Raw genomic sequence first — 21,126 nt, forward strand, 5'->3', positions numbered from 1 at the left:
TCCACCTTGCTTTGAAGGTACACAAGCCATTTTCCAGGATCACAGCTCCTGTTCTTTCCTGGTAGCACACTATAAGCATTGCTTCTCCTCTCACTGTTGGTCCTGGTATTTCCTGTTGAGATCTGGGCAAGTTTTCGAGGGACTGAAAAGCTCTCCTCTGAGCCCATCTGGACCAGCAGGCCCCAGGCTAAGGCAGGGAGTCTGTGGCTCTATGAGCTCATGGTGAATCATAGAATCATTCAAGTTAGGGTTGGAAAGGACCTTAAGATCATTGAGTTCCAACCCCCTGCCATGGGCAGGGACATCTTACACTAAACCATGTCACCAAAGGCTTTGTCCAACCTGGCCTTCAACACCACCAGGGATGGAGCATTCACAACTCTTTGGGCTACCTGTTTCAGTGCCTCACTGACCTCGCAGTAGAGAACTTCTTCCTTCTATCTGACCTGAACCATTTTGCTTGAGTACAACTTTCTTTGGGGGGATAGCACCTGAAGTTTCTTTTCCCTCTTCTTTCCCCTCCTCTCCCTCTTCACTACAAAGTTTACAATGTAAGACGTACAATGTAGGTTCAAATCTGCCCCCCGCACTTCTTCCTTCCCTTCCCAAAGGTGCAACCTGGGCAGATTTCAGTCTCAGGTAGTGACGTTGGCATTCTGGCTGTAATTGCTCAGTCTCTCACCTTACTTTTACCCTTTTTAATTTGAATGTTTAATGTGGGGGCTGGTGCCAAAATCCTTTAGCATGGTGGGAAGGTGTTATTGTCTCCTAACAAGTTACTCCTCACTGCTTCCAGGGAAGGCTTATGCCTTGTCTCTGCATTTCAGGAGGCTGGAACAACTAGCTGAAGTTGTACCATTTAAAGACATTACAGACTATCCCAAAGAAGCCATTGCCTGTCATTGAGTACTTCTGGAAAATAGTTAGTAAAGCATTTTTTGTGTATTTGTATGTTCTGCGGTCTTTGTAAATCCAGCTGATATTTGTATTGCCACAAACATGATTTGCAGCTGAGGGTCTCCAGAGACCCCAGTGATGGGCAGAGGTAGGGAGCCAAACCTTTGGCAGACCTTCACTGATGTGGGTGTTGTTTGGTGAGAGCACCTAGCTAGGTGTTGGGTTTAGGGGGTGTCATGGGTGGGAAGCAATAGCTTGAACACCAATATGTAGTGAATAACTGGGGGTATGACCATGTATATTCAAAACTGAATTTTCAACCTCCCAAGCAGAAGCTGCTGCTTGTGAACTGCAACTCCTAAGGGGGCAGCTGTAAATTTTACTACCACCTGGAGTAAATCCCACACTGACCAGTGAACCAGGGGGTTGCGAGACACAGGAAATGCTGGGGTGCCTGCTTGTGCCTTGTTCTTCTGCACACCAATGGCTTGGGCTGGGAGAACCAGGCCCTGGCAGCTGGAGGAGGAGCTGGTGCCAAAAAGAAGGTCTTAAAAAACACCAACAAACCCCAACCAGTGGTCTGGGAAGAAGAAGATCAAGGTCTTAGCTGGAGGAAAGATCCTGGAAGTAAGGGCTTTTCAGGGAGATGAGTGCCAGGAGATGGCGAAGGCCCTTGGGCAATCCCACCACTGGCCTATTAATAAGTAGCTTTATGACCCAGAGGCAGACAAAGCCAAAAGCATTGAACACATACAGGTGAGAGAACAGCATCACTTTACGTACTGTCACTGGTAGCAAAGAGTCTGGGATTTTTTACTTTTTAAAACTTTTATTTTTTTAGAAAAGGAATAAACTCTGCATGGTAGAGTGTACGGTATCATTTCAGAACAGAACAAGTGATACGGAATGGATTATTTTCCCGAACTATGTAAAATGGAACCTAAAAATCATTCATAAATCAATACTCGTTACCATGTAAAACAAAGGAAAACAATCAACATGGGTTTTGTTTGGTACAGATTTCCTCTACCACTTCAGACTGAATTTTCCCAAGGTTGGGGAGGAAAGGGGGGCAAATCCTGCCCGCTGTCCTAACCAGAATTGTACTGACCAAGCTTTGTGCTCTGAGATCTAGCATCATATGGCTTTATATATGTTCCTAAGCGAACAGTGCAACATCATCACCATCTTAAGTGTTTATTCCACATTCGAACTGTAACTCAACATCACTCTGAAACCCTTTTCCATCCCCAAAACAACAACAACAAAAAGCAGAAAGTCTCCAGCAATCAGATTTCATCCCAGAAATCTGTGTAAACTGTAGATCAGGGTTGGGTAGCAGCACAGAAGACAAAAGATGTGACAGCGTGATTCAATAGTGTCTCTAAAGACTACCATAAGACTGTCATTCTTTAGTCTGCATCTTGCAATCACAATTTGCTTTTTCCCTGCAAATACTATAAAGCAATATAAGAAAAAAAAATCAGACTCAAAACAAAAGGTAGAAGCCTTTACGGAAACGTAAAGCTTCTGCTTAGCCTTGAGTGGTTGCTATTAGAAACAGATCTCTGCTACCAGAAGCAAATCTGGAAAGTATGTACACTATTTTGGTGGAGAGGGATGCAGCCAAGGACAGGAGCCCTCCTAGCAGACCCGCAGGCCTGTAGGTCAACACTGTGCTGCCTTTCTGAGCCGAATAAACAGGCAGGGCAGATAGAGGCATTAGGTGTGCTCCAAGCTCTCGGCTCCTCTGTTCCTTGGCTGCATGAGGGCTGCGAGGAGGAGGAGGAGGAGGAGGAGGAAGCAGGAGCACTGGCAAGGGCCCCCCTCCCCTTGCTCCGCAGCTGGGTGAGTGGCACATGGGTTTCAGTGATGTGGGGCACTGCACCAGGGAGGTTAAGTGCACGTTTTTCTCTTTACCCCCTTTTAGAATCATAGAATAGTTAGGGCTGGAAAGGACCTTAAGATCATCTAGTTCCACTGTAAGTATTAATAGTAACTGTAAGCTAGCATAGTCGCCCTCCCCCTTAAAATGAAGGGAGAGCAACAGCATCCAACAAATTTCCATTTGTCCTGACATGTGTAACCTTTCCAGATTCTATAGAGCAATCATATGCAGGCATTTTTCATACTAGAATTTAAAGGAGGCAAAGCTGGTAAAGAAACTGGATGTTTCCTGGCCTAACTGAAGGAAACAATAAAACTGATTAAAGCAAGAGCAAAAGAAAGTAAGCATTAGTGTGTTTACATCTTCTGGTATGTCCCACTTCTCTATGGTCTGCTCACAAGCCCTTTCCATACTCTGAGCAAGCACTCCCAAACTTAGAGAGGTAAGGCTTCAGCTAATACCTCAGTTATTTTATAGAATTACCATAAACATAAGTATTTGACTTTGCCAGATACATGTGGGGCATGTGAAGGGCAAGGTTAAGTGAACCAGCACAGGAGAAGATCGGACAGGGGTGTAATCCCACAGGATTAACAGCAATCAAATGATGTCCATCAGCACAGCGCTAGCTTAGTGTGTATGTAGCATCGGGGGGCTTGGATGAAACCCTCCAGATTTCTGGGTGTCCAGTCAGAACCAGGGAAGCTGCAAGAAGCTTTACTGTAAAACTCCAGTACTGAAATGTCTAAAGGAGCTGGACCTCTAACTTCAATGGGCACTGATTTTAGGTTCTGCACAGTCAATTCTAGTTAAAACCCAAACCTTTAATAGCTGATGGCCCTGGTGTTGGAGCCTTAAGACACCTGTTATACTGCTGAGCCCTACTCTTTTTGCTTTTTTTTTAATAAAACACTGTTTTAAGATAGAGCACAATAAATGTGCTTATTACGCACTCTAACATAGAGCACAGAAATACAACACTACAGAGTGCAAGTCTAACCATCTCCACAGTGGGAAAAGTGCGAAGGTTAAAAATATGCATGTGGCTTAACACAAGATAGTTTTAAAAAACATGACATGGAAATCTCATACTAATGCTTTCGCCTTTATCACAAACATGACTGAAAACTTAAGGTCAGTTGCTGATCCTTCTCTCATAGTAGTAGTAGTGTAATCCTTTCAAAGGTACAATGGGTGAAAGATCAGAGACTAAAAAAAACCGAGTGTCCAGAAAATGATCCCATTTACCACTTTTCCAGTAGTTATGTTTTTAAAGAAGTAAACACTTAAGGTCACCTTGATCTTCACCATCGGTAACTGAGACACTTGGAAACAGCTAAGCCAACCACCTGGACTGAGATCAGCTCGGTGTCGCACACGCACACACACACGAGTACACACACAAACACCCCACAGGAAAAAGTGCACTTTCAATTGCTGATACAAAAATAGATTGGCACATTCTTTTTGACACAGTGAAGATATCCTCTTTAAAAGCTTTTTCACTTCAAGAAGTCCTCTGGGAAGTTGCAGCAGGTTGGTAGAAAAAGCGCTATGAGAATGCACTCACGTGGGCTTCCAGGGTTTGTGTGATGGAGAGAGGGGTGGTCATGGAGGCTGCCCTTCTAATTTTTGCCTACTTTTACAGCTGTAGTCCCCACAGATAGGGCCAGTCACCATGCAGTTTCAGCATGTTAACCATTTACCAACAGCTCAGTCTTCACCTGCCTTGAGAAAGTCATGATAACGTAAATCTGTCAAAGCTGAGAGTCTTGAGTCAATGCAGTATCTCCTATACGCTGTTGGAAAAACTGTCTGGGGGAGAGAGAGAGTGAAGCGTCAGGAGTCTGATTTTGCATTTCCAGTAGTAACTGTGGCTCAGGAGAGCCAAGCGGGAACAGTCGGGAGCCCCTTCCCCGCAGGGCAGCCAGCGCTAGGAGTTCTGCACCAAGCGTCTGTAGTGCGGCATCACTTCGTGCTCAGGAAGGTGGAGAGCAAACTCCAAGGCCACCAGCACTGGGAACTCAAAGGCAATCAGCTCTCGCCTGTTCAGCCGGAACTTCTCTTCCAGTTTCTGCAAGGACGACCGAGGAAACAGAACAAAATCTTTGTGAGTATGTGACTTTCTTACAGATGCCATGATTCAAAACATGCATGCTGCTGTCATTAAGCCTCTGTCCCACTGGATTTGCATGGCTCTAGGTTTAGTAAATGAGAGCAGGGTGAACTGATTCCTTAATGTCAAGGTGAACTCACAAAGCTCAGCCAGCCATGCTATTTCTGACACGTTCACCATTTCGCTCATTCCACCTCCAGCAGCTACATCTTCTAATGATCACAGTGATTACCACGGCAGGAAGAGGAAACTCCTGCCTTCATGCACTGAAATCAGTTGTGTAATGGAAGACATGCGTCTGCCCACAAACTTCCTGCACTGCTTGAAATCACTAATTTTCCTTTCAGCATCACTGTGTTATAACACCCTATTGGGAAAATTATTTCTGCTACAATTAGATACATTTGATCTTAATACCTCAGTTGTCATCTGCAACAACCCTAAGAACAGCAAGTAATAAAAACTACTATTCTCAAGGGAGATGAGATGGGTTTCATAGTTGGCTTTCTGCTGTAACATACTAAACCTCACATCTGCTCTGCTGTTCTCACTGGATTTGGATGCTACAAGTAGGCAGACAGATGTTTCGGATATTTCCCCACTCCCTTCTTATGATCTCCCTGGCTTGCTACTTCTCTGTGCCCACTGTGTTTTGGGAAAACTCAATGTTTCTTAAGGATGGATCAGTGTTTCAGGGCAGCAAGAGAGGCCAGATCTTCCAACTCTCACCTGGTTGATTCTTTTCTCTGGTTATTCAGAAGGGTTTATAACAAACTGATTGTCAACCCAACTCTGTGATTGTGGCAGAAGGGCATGAGTCCACTCCTGCCACCCAGCCAAGTTCCCCCATCTCTTCAGCTGAGTTGGCTGTAGCCACGTACCCAGCTACGCGCCCAACTTACTGTAGTATTATATCAGATTGGTATCTCAGTGCTTGCAAAAGATTACGGAATAACACTCCCTTCTGTTAACATTTTCATATGGAGTGGGTGGAAGACAAAACACCTTACTCTACAAAAAAACAGCTGGGGTGAGACATTCTGATGGGAATACTGCTTTAGGTTTTCTTGCCCAAAAGTTTAACTTGATGAAAGAAATGAAAACTTGTTAGTCTATTAGACACCCTCTGAGTTCAGTATCTACATTTATCTCTCAAAGGAGAGTCCTGTTGACACTCTTGAAAACATAATAAAAGGCAAAATGAATTTCCTGAGGGTTAACTTTTGACTTGTATTGACAGAATGGTGGTCAGATACCTTTCAGTACCTGACACCAGGGTTTTCAATCACATCAAATGAGCTTCCCACACCTCTGCAGTGACATTGATCACTACTACTTCCACATAAATGTATAACAAAAAAAGGTATGTGGCTGTCTGTACAGCTGGAAACCTAAAGGACAGCATGACCACTGACAAGCTGGCTTGAAAAGACCACATACTGGCATTTCATATAGAAGGAACACTGGAAACCTATGGATACGTACATCTATAAGATGCTTGACTTCATGTTTTCTGAGGTCACTGCCAATTTTGGCTGCTAAAAGAACACAGGCTCCAGCACAAAGCTTTCTATTCTGCTTGTTCAGCTTCCCCTTGAGAGCGAGCTTCTCAAAGTAGACAAAGGCCATGGCCACTGTGGGCTCTTCAAAACCACATTCTTCTTGAGCAAGCTTGCGCATTTCTCTCTTCAAGCTGAGTAAAGAGAGCAGACAAGTATTCTGTGAACTGTGTTTTAAAGCATTTCTCATTTTACACTAAGAATTACCCTTTCAGCAATTCCTGATTAGTCAAATGGAGGGGAAAAGTGGAAGGTAATTTACTGGGCAGATACCTTTATACTCTGTTTTGGGGACACATTTTATGTCATGTTTTGAACTCATTCTTCCCCCTCACTGCCCCCAGAAAGTTGTGTCAAACTATAAAAGCAACTGAAAAACTTTGACATTTTCAGCAACAGTATTTCATCAGAGGTCATAAGCTGCGTACAATGTATTTAGCATTACTAACAACAGGCTGATTGCTTTTGCTCTGTATGCAGCTTTGCCACTGGTTATGGTTGGTCAAATCCAAACAGACAGTCTTCCCATGTACTGCAGTATTGCCTGGTTACAGAGCCACATAGCTCAGTGTCCTTTTGGCCGCTTCAATCAAATGAAATTATTATTACTTCCGTGAAGCAGTATGTCTAGCTTGCTACACTGAAAACAGTGACGAAATACTACAACTTTGCTGTGAAAGTGACCATCTGTTTTGCTTCTAACCATGCTCCTGGACAAGGCACAAAAGTCACCATTTCTCTTTCCTCTGTCTCCTTTTAAGCTAACTGCCGTGAGCTTAAGGGACTCCGTGTTATTTTTCTGGGTATTTTAGTTTACTGCATACCCAGCTCACATCCTCATCCCTTTAGATGTTGCATTTCCCTGATCTTCTTTACTCAGCCCACTAATCAAAGCAATCATCTGACTTGTTCTGCACCTCTGCTGGTCACTGCTCCTGGAAGATCAACCCCTACTGTGTTTCTCCTCATGTACAGCAGCAATTGCACTGACATGTGAGACAGCTGCATCACACTGCTACAAAGCTTTGCAACGTACCTTCTTATTTTACTGAGGGTTAACTTGATGTGAGGGAACTTCTCCTTAAAGGTTTCATTCATGTCCTTCTTGAGATCTGATGGCTTCACGTAGTCTATGACTGTGGTCTGTAACACATGGTCAAGAGAGAATTCTCTTTTAGTTTGTAACAAACAAGATCACTCAATTCCCAAAAGCAAGGAATACCGAACAAGGGCCAGTCAGTCCCAATGTTTTCAGTAGAGGAGCAAATTAAGCCTGAATTAAGGCAACAGTTTGTGACTGCTCCATTCAGAACAAGTGACGCGGAGTCTGAGATAACTGTTCAGCAGAAGCCTTGAACAGTACATACCTTATAAGGATCCTCCAGGTATTGCTAAGAGTGAGTTTAAGCTGAATATGGATGGATAAAACCTGGCTGAGAAGTCTAGTTAAACCAAAAAATACCATCACAGTAACTGATTTGATGACCAGATTTTGTGTGCATACAACCATGCGGTTCTGAGACTTACTGTGAGTTCCTCTCACACTGATTCCTCAAAGGAACTGCTGGTACAACCTGTTGACCACCATAGCACACATTTGCTTGCAGGTATTTTCAACAATTAAAATAGTGTATGGGAGGGCCTGGGGAGGAGACAGAGTAATGTAATGGCTCTGGAGAGCAATTGGACAACTCTTTGTCACCTGACTATGTCCTTGTCTGGTTCTGAAATGAACATGAAGGGGAGTAAAACACACCTAACTTTTCCTGCACTTTTATTTAAGAGATACAGTACTGAAATAATGGATAATTGAAGCAGTTTCAAAGAAAGCATGCGTTTCCCCTGAACAACACACAAGGGTTGAGGTATACATATAGAGGAAAAAACCAGCTTCTTGCCATGAGGTGCTGTTAGGGCCATACATGTTTTAAAATGTGGGCCATTCTGCTATCTGATTTGCAGTGTGAGAACCATCATCTGTCCAGATAAATTGCTTCCCACTACATCCTGGCAAGTAATTCTGCTGTGCATCTGTTGACCCAAGTATAAATGCTGGTGAGCCCTCTCCAACACAGGTACCAGTAAAGCATTAGTCCAAGTTTTACTCAGTAAAGAGGATAATTTCCTAACGAATTTCACTCCTATTAAGGAAAGCTTCCAGTTGTGAGGAATTGTCAAAAAGGAGAAAGTCACATCAACCCTCTTCAGCCACTCCTGCTGCTCTGCATGCATACAGATGAGCTCAAGCGCAGATCTGGGCAGACACTGCAGTGCCACTGAGGTTAAATATTCATATGCTGTCTTGATGCTGAGGCAGGCAACGCAGTACCATGCCTGAATAAAAAAGAGAGGAAAAGACAGGGAGAAGAAACCTTGCCCTACCCAGGGATGGACAGAAAGGCTTCAACTGAATATGTGGGCCTGGTTTTAATCTTGATGAGGTTGGAAGGATATACTCATGCACCCACGCAGCAGGGCTCTCCATTGCAGAAGCTTCTCATGTTGCAGGGGTCAGCCCTCTGAAGCAGGAGAATTAAGATCTTATGGATTACTCCTTCATTTCCCTATGGCATCATTGCCTGCCTTCTTGCTCCTTGGTTTTGCTGTCAGAGGATTATCAGCAAGTTGGGTGCTTCTGACACACAGATACACTGGGAGTTTTATGTGGTTTTAATTGTGTTCCTCTTAGTACTGCTATAAAAGGAGTATTGAAACAAGCCATGTAACATAATTCAGACCAGTGCCATATGCTACTCAATGTACAGAAACATCAGTTCATGCTGCTCTTACTTACAGAGTCGAGGCACTGAGCACATAAAGGTTACCTGCCACTGAATCCAAAGACAATTTTAGCTACTAAATCCAAAGTTGATTTCAGTTACTACCACAGCAATTTTTGGTTGTCTTGGGCAATCATAAAAAGAGTGAGCTCTCTGTTACTGTGCAAAGCTACATAACACCTTATTCCATGCTTTACTGCAAACCTAACTGCCCGTTGTTTGCTTTCCATTACTGCAGAGTTCCTTAGTTTTATCTTCATTATCTCTCTCAAAGTGATTACGTTTTCTTCTGGCAGCCTTGCCTTTGGCTCTCTGCAGGTAATCATCCTCCCTTGAACAGAGGAAGATGCAATCAGGCACCAACCTCGTGTGCACAACAGAAACCAGTTCACAGCAGACAGGGCTCAGCAATGGAGGGAGGGCCTGTCCATCCTCTGGACACAGCTGAAGGGCTGCACACAAATCATGCTGGACAGCACGTTTCAGTTGCTTTCACCTCTAGCAAGCAGGTGCTAGCGTGACCCTAGCTCTGTGGGCCATGATGCAGAGGAGGAGTGAGCCCTGGGCTCTGCCACACAGCAGCAGCAGCAGCACCCTGGGGTGCACCTTTCCCTGCAGCCACCCTGCAGGCACCGTCTGCTTTACCTGGGGCTCCTCCAGCCCATGGGAGGTTTGCCAGAATTCAGCTGAAATTATCTTTAGAAGGAGAAAAACCCTTTGTTAAAACTGTATTTAAAGCAAAGCACTCCGAGGCTTGAGAATAAGCAGAGGGCTTAAGACTGAAAATGGTAAGGAGGTATGGCTATTTTTAAACAGGGAGATTTGTCAATTTTGTCCTGTTGATAACAATCTCCCCCATCCAGTACTCCAAATATTGCAGCTTCCTGCGAGACAACAGTCTCTATGACATAAATCACAGTAATGAAATCCAGATGAAAGCTGGTACGTGCTGGTTTTGATTCATGTAACAGGATAACGGCAGCATGTTTGAACACACTGGCTCTAAGGCAGCTGTCCCAGCTTGTCAGTGCCATGCTGGAGAGTGCAGCCAACTGCCCTTATTCTCAAGAAAAGGAATTGTGCAGTGTCTTTTTTCTGGTTTGTTTTCATTTCCCCTTGACTTTTTTTCATAGCTGCTGGAGAAGCCCGACTTGGTTTGAGCAGAGGGATGCTCTTTGCCTATAGAAGTGCATGCACGTGGGACCCTCCTCACCAGAGAGGCAGGCAGCACAAAATACCTCAAACATAGAATCATAGAATAGTTAGGGTTGGAAAGGACCTTAAGATCATCTAGTCCCAACCCCCCTGCCATGGGCAGGGACACCTCACACTAAACAGTGTCACACAAGGCTTCATCCAACCTGGCCTTGAACACCACCAGGGATGGAGCATTCACAACCTCCCTGGGCAACCCATTCCAGTGCCTCACCACCCTTACAGTAAAGAATTTCTTCCATATATCCAATCTAAACCTCTGCTGTTTAAGTTTTAACCCATTACCTCTTGTCCTATCACTACAGTCCCTACTGAACAGTCCCTCACCAGCATCCCTATAGGCCCCCTTCAGATACTGGAAGGCTGCTATGAGGTCTCCACGCAGCCTTCTCTTCTCCAGGATGAACAGCCCCAACTTTCTTGTTATCTATTGACAGGTAATTTAAAATCAGGGCTGAATTAGTATCTGTGGAGTTACTGAAGCGGTTACCCCTTCTAACTGGGTACCTGAGCACCCCTCTCACTGTCATACCATGGCTGGGGCACAGCACTCATGAGGCTACATAGAAATCCTAGTTCCAGACCCTGCTCCTGCCTTGAACACCTTTTGCAGCAACCCCCCACTGCCAACCCTGCCCATGAGGAATGGACAGGAAGAAACCACTGGGGTGGCCCAGTGACCCACAAGGATAAGCTGGGATCTGACATGGGAAGACTCTGACCTAACAGCACCCTTCACTGCCTACTCTCTGCTCAGCATTTATGCTTTTCTTCTCTTAGGCCATTTCATTGTGTTTGAGCTGCCTGCAAGTCCCAAATGCTATGCTGGGGAGAAGACATGACTGTTAACAATGTGGATTTTTGTCTGTCCAGAACAATGCTGGTATTGCCCATGTAGGACCACCCTTCCAACACTGATGCCCCAAATTTTATGAAGGATTTGCAAATATTTCACTAAAAGTAACACAGCCTTTTTCTATCCAAACATTCTTTCTTATACAAAACGTTATTTCCTGCCAGGCAGGCACTCTGCACTCCCAGAGCTGTCAGACTCACGAGCAAGGCAATGGGAACTACCAAACTGTCTCTCTCATACTCCAATCTTGAATGTTTGTAACTTCTGTCATTCAGAAACATCTGTCTTGTTTCTCACAGCTTATTTGCACAAAATGCATTTCACTGCAGTATTCAGCAGTCCTCCCTCCTGAGCTCTGTTCATGTTCTCTGTATACAAATCTGTATATTTTAGTTTGGAGATGGAAATTGCACAAGACAAATGAAAGTCTTGATATATGGTAGCTGACGGATGCCTGGACAACTTGATGAATGCTTTGGCTGGAATCTGTACTCTGCACACTTTTTGCATGGCTGGCAGTTTTGAACTTGGAGGTTAGCTTGTGTGTTATCCATAAGCATTTTCAAACAGCTGCTTTCTCCTAGGAAAGCTGTATATATAGCTTCATAAATATGGGAGGGGGGAGGATGCCTGAAATGGTTGGAAAGACTGGCAAGATGAAATATTGTTGAAAATAAATCCTACTTTGGCATGCTACCAATAAAAGATGATCTAGCCTTGGATGCCTCTATCTCCTGCTTAAGAAGGATAAAATGGGAATAAAATAGGTGAATAAAATGAAAGATATATGATAGGCTCTCTTCAGCTGTCATTACTGTGCACCCCTGATAAATCTACTTCACAGAGAGAGCAGACAGAGGACTGGTACCTTTAACAGACTTTCAGTAGGTCAATGTAAATTCTCAACCACATAACAAATGAAGTCAATGACTGCGTACTGCCGACACACTGCAAGTGACCAGCTATGTACCTATAAACTGTCAGCAACCAACTTCATGTACTTAGGCTGAAGATGCATATATATGAAAAATCCTGACAGAGCTTAAAAAAAATCCTGACAGAGCTTAAAACAGTGACGGAAAACTGGAATAATTCCTTATGCATAATTAAAATAAAAAGAACCACAAGAGGAAAAAAAGGAAAGGGGAGACTAAAGATGTCTCTGTTGTTAGATGGTTATTAACATTCAAGGCTCATGAACTGAAAGATTTTGAACTTGACAATCTTAAAACTGCCTCTTTGAATTAAAGTACATGAAAGGGCACCAGTTTATTTTATGCAGTTAACACACTGGAATCATTCTCAATTAATGCAGTGTGTCATTGTTACAAAGCAGTTGTTTATTGGAGTCTCAGCCAAATCTAGCACCAAATGCATAGAGCACAGGGTTTAAATACAACTATGCACCACTGCTGCAGTCCTCTGCTCCATGAGACTTTTAGGTACTAGGTCATCAGCTGATAAAGATGCAAGTTGGAGAAGCTTAATTTACAACTACGGAAGCAGCTCGAAGAACAGGGTGACGGCACTGAAGGACACTGTCAGTAGCCGATTACCCCTGACCTTGATGCTGCTTGTGAAAGACAGAACAGGAGAGCAAGACACTGAATGCGCTGTATCATCATGCAGGGCTTTTGTTAGACTGCACAGCCAGGGCAGCAAGCAGTTCTAATTTTAAAATCACACTGAAGGACTAATCTGTAATAACACAGCCTGGCTGTGCTTGACACTAGTGCAGTACCTGGCAAATGCAGGCTGACAAGAGCTGCAAGAGCACTGCAGACCTTTGCTACAAGCTTTTTTGATTAGTGGGGTAAAGATGTCGGTTTATTTTGACATATTTAAACCAATATACTGAAATTGTAGTGAAGTACCCAAACCAATTTCCATGTGTACCCCTTAGGCACGGATAGATGGATACAGCAGGGATGTTATTACAGAAGGGTCACTCAAAGTCAAGATGCTACTGATCCAGGCTTTTGTTCTTTTGCTGGAAGTTTTGGCAGTGCACAGCAGCCAGCTATCACACTCCTGTGTTGTTTCTGTACTACCAACAAAAGCAGGAGTGCAGGGTCAGCCTCATGCCTGTGGCAGAGCAAGTTTCCTCCTGCAATGAGTTTTCTTTCTGCTGGCAAGAACACAGGGAGGCAGGGAGGCACTGATGAGTCTGGATGTATGCTAGTCAACATGAGGCTCTAGCAAAGAAATTACTGCTCTCTCTGGTAGATAAAATTCCTGTTCTAGGGAAATTTAAGAATCTGCAAGAATTCCTGGTTCAGCGCTATCAGCCAGGAAGACATCTGTTAACCATGACATGATGCTTCCCTCCTCCCCCTGCCCTCCAGCATGAATTTTTCTACCTCTTACTGTTTATACTGTGGCAGAGATTGCAGACTCTCCTACAAAGACAACACCAAGCAGAGTAATTTCCTGAGGACAAACCAGAATTTAAGTGTTACTAATACAGTAAACAGAGGCCACAGTTTATGTTGGTAAGGTATTGAAGCTGCTTTTTCAGAATCACCCAGACAGGCTGTTTGTGTTAGAAAAGCGACAGGGAAGTGGGCATCCTTTCAAGCCAGGAGCTTCACCGCAGAAAAAGACAGACCAAACCAAAAGCCTTTCTCCTTCCAGAGGACTTACAGTTAAAAACCCTCTGCAAGCTGGGACTAATTTAGCTCAGTAAAATTACAGGACCATAAAGTCAATGTCACTGATGAGAAACTCGGGCTCTACAAAAATGGATGGAACTGTATGTTGAGTGTTAACTGCACGTATTTCAGAGTAAAATCCAAGCCAGACCACACATCCTGCCCATCTTATGCCTCGGGATAAGGCCTGCAGTGTTTACTGATGCAGCATTCACACAGACCTCAACAGAAGTTTTACCAGCAGAGAAATGCTGGCCTACAAAGCACTAGCCAGGCTCCCAGGAGTAATACCCCAACAGCATGTAGCTCTATCCCTCTGTCACAGCATATAGCTATATAGCATAGCATCTAGCATAATATCCCAGGAACATAGCATATCCTGCATGCTGCAGCCCAGCAGCCAGACTTGCTCATCCACACCACCATGTGCTCCCATTCCTCTCACACACCTTCCCCCCATTAATTGCCTGATACCCCTAAGAAGGAGGGCACATGGAATGTCTACAAGCTTGCAGCTGCCAAGCATTAATGCTAAATGCTGGCCAAGTAACAAAACTTTAATTACAAGCTGCAACTCTCTGCACACAACAAAATGTTTGGTGCTGACATCAGAGCTGCTCTCAGCTGCTCCAGCACTTGCAAAAGGCAGCAATTACTATTACGAGCTATATTCTACTCAGGACCAGAGACTGGTTTCAATCTGTGTACAGCAGCCCCACAGCTCCGTGTCATTTGGCAGAGCTCTGTCACTACCTCGATGGCTGTGCTCAGTCAGGGAAAAACACAGGTTTCTCACTGGCCTCAGACTGCAATTTGCTTTAATTGCTGATTTTTATATTTGGGAAAGAAAATTACTTGAAATTACAGCCTATTATGCTCCTGTTCACATTGATTGGAACTGCAGGGAGGGGGATTACCAGCTGAGTCAGGGAAGTCTAAGATGGATGCGAGTAAAGTCTCCTACACAGCCAATATAGCCCTATATTCACTAGCTCATTTCACAAGCTCTCCTTACCCACGAGGTGCAAAATCCTATTTAACCTTCAAGCTCCCAGGACACACTGGCACTACCTTTTCTCCCTTCTCTCAGCTGAAGGAAGTACCAGCCCATTGAGAAATCTCAGCAGAGCACTGAAGAACAACCACAGACTCTCTGGTTTCTTACAGAGGTGTGCGGCTCCTACACGGCATTGCAGCTATGCTGCTTCAGCCAGGGGCAGGCAAAATCCTGCAGTAAGAGAGATCCCGACACATTCTTGTGAGTCCCACCAACAAAAGAAACACAGCACTTAATATCCTTCAGACCCTTCTCAGATCACTGCCTGCCTTCAGAAAGAAGGGGGTGATGCAAAAACTTCAGGCAGTGATGAAGAAGTGACATCTGAAAGGCAAATTCAGGCAAAAAATACCCAAAATGTCAAATAAGGCATAAGTAGTAATTAACCCCCAGAGAAAATTAGAGAGCTGGGAGAACCCTGTCAATTCAGATACATTGTTGATAACAATGATGTTAACAACTGCCCTTGAAGCACATTTTTCACCTTTGAAGTATCCAATTGTACCTCTGTTGCAGTGGAAATTCACAGTTAGCTCATTTTTGCAACAGAAGTACAAATATGGACCCCAAGATTCTGTGGTTAATCAGCATATATGGAAAAGAGGGGCATTGAACACCCACTCGTGAGTGGAAACCTCCCCTGCAGGTTGCTATCCTGGCTGCCCTATTTTAACTCACCCAATCATATCCATCTCAACACCAAGTTGAAAAGGGATCAAAGATCTCAGGTGATCCTACAGGCCTCATTGCCTGGTGCACATTCACTGCCTAAGGAAGATTAGAAACACAACCATTGACTTCTAAAGCTATGTTCATTTTGTATGGTGGTTAACAATGTCTTTCTCTTTGAGGGAAGACAGTTCCCTGTCCACGACAATAACTGTATCAAAACCTAACATTTTCCCACCCAGATATCATTGCCATAAAAGGTTGAAAGTTCGTGAGTTGGCAGCCAAAAAATGACTTGCCAACTAGCTGAAAGTAAGCAGACAACATACTGCACTCCCCATTTGAAAACTAAGCACAAACAAACTCAGAGCTCAATTCCACCTCTCTGTGCAACAGGCAAAACACTCCTGCCAGCACGGAGGTAACCTTCAATCTACATGAAACACTTAAAATCCATTTATTTTGAAGAAGTAGCACCCAAGAGCCCTATTATCAAATAAAAATCAGGTTGGGGAGGCAGAAGAGAACCTACAAAGACTCTATCTTTATATACATTAGCAGTTTCCTAAATAACATCTTCTGTTCCAAGTTAGGTGAGGACATGGACAACACTTTAGACCTCAGTGTTTCAAATCCTATCCTATTTGTATATAGATAAGAGTACTAGGTGACCACTTTGGGAAAAAAAATGCTTTTCCCTGCTGTCTACTATTACTTTGGGTGTGTAATTCAGACAGATACATGCTCACACACATACAACAACACTGCATCTTGCCACAATCCTCCCAAAATAGCACACTGAAGTATACAGGCTTGGTGCAATTAAAACAAGCCTACAGAAGTTTCTCACCGCAGAAACCATTGAGCTAGAGGCCAGAACAAAGAACAGTTATGTGCCTGTATTGTTACGGGTTTGCATATAATGAAAAACATATAGGCTCTGATCATAATTGCTGCAATTAGAGGAAGAACTATCCCATGGTGAAATAAATACCTGGGAAACAAAGGCTCTACTAGACACCAAAGTACTGTTCTGAGGAGTGAAGGATAAGCATCAAAACACAACACAGCTTCATGACTTCAGAAAAACCCTAACGGGTATCCTCCTATTTTGTCATAGATGCCAATTAGAGGAAGTATAAATTGTCCTCTGAACGCGAGAGAATGAACACATTGTTCTAACAAGCCTTTCATCTAAAGCATTTATGAAATACAGTGGTAATGCTAGCATTTACTTTTGTAATACCTCCATGAGTTTGTTTTTACATGTCTTGGTAAGTGTAATTTAGAACAAAGCATTCCAAACAGCTGTTATTAGTAGATTAAAAATAATAATAATAATCTTCTTAAAATACAGCCAAATGTAACCTCAGCCTTCAAAATACTGTTACCAAAATTTATCTGTGCTACATCTAATTTTGCATATCACTCACCATATATGAAGGAAATATTAAAACCCGCTTATGTTTGCCACATGGCCACTGGGGATCATCTAAAAGATTTGGGTCATATTCAACAAAGTCTCCCAGGTCACTACCTATAAAACAAAGGTAAATATAAGAAAGGAATTAATTATATCAAGAAATCTCTGGACTTAACAGAAGAGGCAAATGACTTACTTGATAATGCACAAGATGATCTTCATGGAAGATTTTTGAGAGTTAAAAAGTTACCCTAAATCCTGAAAACTCTAAGCATTTCAACACTAATAGAATTTGCAGAAATGCAGAAGACCTACAGCTCATGAACTACCTAGTAAATGTGAAATTAGGATTCACAGAACTGCAAAACTATGCAAAGCATCACAATGACTTCCTGGCAACAAGTTTTCATCTGTTTATGCAGATATTTTGATTTGTTTCATTTAACATGCCAAAATATCTTAAGCATACAGTGCTTTGGCTTATGTTTTGTGCCCAGCTTTGTAAACACAGCCCTTCCCAGCCTAATAAAGGTCACAAGTATGGTTTACACTTTCAGCTACCGTGTTGTCACTGTAAATTTTCCATAGCAAAGGAAGGTAATGATGAGCCTGATGCAGGAGGAGGTGACAGGAGGAGGCACGCTGAGTGTCATCAGGGCTGTCAATACAACCAGCAGTTTTGTTTACTTAACCTTCCATCGTCTGTATGCCAGCTTTGCTAAACAAACAGGGTATGAGCCGCCTTTCACCTAACATGTGAGACCACATTTTGCTTAATTTAAGCAAATAGAAGGAGATAAAATTTGTCCATCCTCCACAACAGCTGCCTATCACCAGGATACCCAAGGATATCAAAATAAGCTTCTTGAGAAGTTACCTGCATCAATGCTCCCCTGGGTGCTGTTAGCTCTTCCCAAAGAAAGGCTACGATGGCTTGCATTGCGAAATTGGGAGAAGGATGAGGTGGAGTCTATTGTGTTTCTCCGAGTTCCCAGAGCATTGGTGGGAAACAGGAATTGTGTGTAAGAAACCGTCTAAAAGGAAAGTCAGAAGAGTCAGTTACTCTTAGCCCAGCTCAGTCACAGCAGGATATCTTTTGGTGCATCGCAATCAGAAGCAAGGGAAGCCAAATTAGCAGCGGCTTTTCTGGATTTAATAGTTAGGCATAAATGAATAAACACCAGTCACCTACATTTGATTCAGTGCAGTCAGTTTATCCATGAAAAAAAAGAGCATTTGCAAAGGCATTAGCTCTTCAACGAAGCCACACACACACAGGCACAGATACACTGGATTTACAAAATCCTACTCAAGGGTCAGATTTAAAAATAGGTCTATTTGGCTGGGTTTTGGCTGGGTGTTTTCTGTGAGCCTTCCCTGTAGCAAATTTCAGCTGCTTCTTAACTGAAACAGCATCATTTATATGGGTCCCTCAGCACAGATGTGCCAGAGGCGAATCAGCTGAATGCTGCTGAAATTAAGCACTTTCTCTGGTATTTTCTCCTTCAGTATTTTGCCTGGCAGAATCTTACCGGTATCGTAAGTGAGCTCCAGTTTATAGCAATGGTTGCAGGAGATCATTTACTGCCCCTCAACATGGACTAAGTGTGAATGAAGAACTTGTGACAAAATTATTTTTAGAGCATACGGCTTCTCTGCCTGTATTGCTGGCCAGGAACAGGCAAAGCCTTGCTTCTTGTAGGTTTGTTCTCCAAAAATAACATTATTTGAAGAAAAAAAACGAGTCTCAGGCTCTGGACCGGTTTACGATGAAGTCAGAATGGGTATCAAATAAAACATGAGCTTTCGTTCATTTATAAGCAGACAGATTGTCCTCAGGAATTTACAGGCTGTGGTCTGGCCTGACACCTGGTTAGGTGAGCTCACCATGTGTAGCAGCATTGACCGAGGGCCTCTAAATCCACATATGACAGCAGGCTGGGTAAACTGAACTATAAAAAGTAAATCAGGCTTCCAGCAAAAACTGTTTTCATGTATGAGCTGTTTAAAATGGATCATTTTCCTTAAAGATTCCTAACTGCTTATTCTATTCACGTGAATGAACTGGATTTTTAAATACTCATCAGATTTGTACTACTGTCTTCCTGCTCTGTGGGAAAACACACTGTTAAGCTAACGTTATTTTATTAAATCAAATCGAGAGCAAACAAAATTACAGCTTACAACTCTCAACAGAAATTATTTTCAAGCCCCTGACAATATACTCTGTAGTGATACCTCCTGCCAGAGCCAGGGGAAGGCTGCACAGTTCAGCAATGCTTTACAGACTCAGATGTTGCCAGAGGCAAATTTCTTCAAGGAGACAGAGTTGTTCACATTGACAGCTTGGGCAGTCGTCCTGAATTTCTGCTAAGCTTATTTGCAGTTTGCACATGCTGTGCTTGAACTACCGTGTTATAGTGCATGTTATAACCTAGGTTTACATTTGTGCCTGTTATTAGTTAAGCTATTTTCACCCTTATTACATAAACTCTAATGGAGCAGGAACAGAAGCATCCCCACCTTCCCGTCTGCTCCGAGCTCCACACCTTCAAGACCAATTATGTCTTTCAGACACACTCCAGTAGAATGGCACTGGCGTCCACCGTCCAGCTTCGTATCCCTGTGAAACATAAACCAGAGCAGAAACAGCTCTTAATACAGATGCCTTATTCACCTTCTACCACCCAATGCTGAAATGAGGTAGCAGCATTAATCCAAACATGCCCATGCAAACCACAGACCAGACACCTTTTCCTACCAGAAGCACTTGTTATGTTACATACATTACAGAGGAAACCCCCACTTTGTTCCAGGCTGCATCTTTACCCCACCTATGGTGCAGATCAGTGTTCCCCCCTGCCGGGTGCCTCTCACAAAACCTGGCACTGGGAAGGAAGTGAAGTCATACACACTTCAGGTGAGGTCCAGCAATTGAGACTGAACACTTGCCTGACACGTTATCTAGCAAACAGATGCTCCCAGCGTATATACCCACATCCCCCTACATTGCTGGACAGAGGTAATTGTCCATGAAAGCCTCTGGGAGGGATTCCTGCTCCTCTGAGGGCAGGACAGTGTCCAAAGCCCTGTGATCTGCCAGCAGAAGAAACTCAGCACTCCATTGCCTGGGATGGAAACTTGGGGATCTACTTGAGAAGCACTGACCCACTTGGCACCTTGGTCTTGGAAGTAAATGATATGACCAGGACAACAAAGTTGTATCTCATGCTTCAGTCTCAAGATCAGAATGTGAGTAAAGGCAAGAAAGACTTTGAGCAAACCCATGCTCTGTGAGTGACAGCCATATACAACTCCGAAGTATTTATCTTGCAATATTTTCCTGTCTGGTCTCCGTCAAGGTCCAACTATGTGTTTAAAAAGCTGTGTGGAAGACATGCTGACAGTGAGGCAGGGAGAAGCCCTGCAGGCTCTTCACCCAACTGCAGGGACAGGCTGTCTCAGTGTGTCTCTGCACATCTTGTTCCTTGCCTTTCTTTTCCAACCTGTCATTCACTTTATTTCTTCGAAACACAGCAATTGATGGCTCCCCAGTAAATCATGTACCTCACTGCTGGAAAAATCCATCCCATCTATCTGCTGGAAAACATACTCCTGTGACAAAGGAAGAGACTGTATCAAGTTTCTAATCCCAACAAAGTCATCTTAGTTCTTTGACTGGGGTTCACTTAGCACAGTGTCACATTATCATTCCTGTTTCCTGATATCATGTTACTGAGGGGCTGGACAAATAATTATACGAAAATAGCCCTCTGTCAGAGGCACAGGATTAGTCTCTCCGCTCTTGTGTGGAACATGCTTAAAGGAACTCTTTCTCATAGAGATAAATGTCACCTGGTATCCATTTCAGCAGGTTTTATCTACAAAACAAACACACAACCTGAGGACACCGCCAAACCCCAAAATGAAAACAAATTATCTAAATTAACTGAAATAATAACACAACAATTTAGTTTCCCTCCACTCAAACCCTTACAGACACAGAGTAAGAAGT

General features: G+C 43.4%; 1 protein-coding gene across 1 annotated transcript in view; it reads right to left on the minus strand.

The window, feature by feature from the left end:
* Positions 1-1,713: 1,713 nt before the first annotated feature.
* CABLES1 (Cdk5 and Abl enzyme substrate 1) overlaps positions 1,714-21,126 on the minus strand; it is a 71,200-nt gene continuing 51,787 nt past the window's right edge. The window contains exons 5-10 of the mRNA XM_005153517.3: positions 19,635-19,734; positions 17,989-18,145; positions 17,122-17,225; positions 7,497-7,603; positions 6,387-6,594; positions 1,714-4,859 (exon numbers count right to left, since the gene is read on the minus strand). Coding sequence (XP_005153574.3) covers positions 4,719-4,859; positions 6,387-6,594; positions 7,497-7,603; positions 17,122-17,225; positions 17,989-18,145; positions 19,635-19,734 — 817 coding nt within the window. The 3' untranslated portion in view covers positions 1,714-4,718. The remainder of the gene's footprint in view (positions 4,860-6,386; positions 6,595-7,496; positions 7,604-17,121; positions 17,226-17,988; positions 18,146-19,634; positions 19,735-21,126) is intronic.

This window comes from Melopsittacus undulatus, chromosome 1 (assembly GCF_012275295.1).
Source record: "Melopsittacus undulatus isolate bMelUnd1 chromosome 1, bMelUnd1.mat.Z, whole genome shotgun sequence".
NCBI lineage: Eukaryota > Metazoa > Chordata > Aves > Psittaciformes > Psittaculidae > Melopsittacus > Melopsittacus undulatus.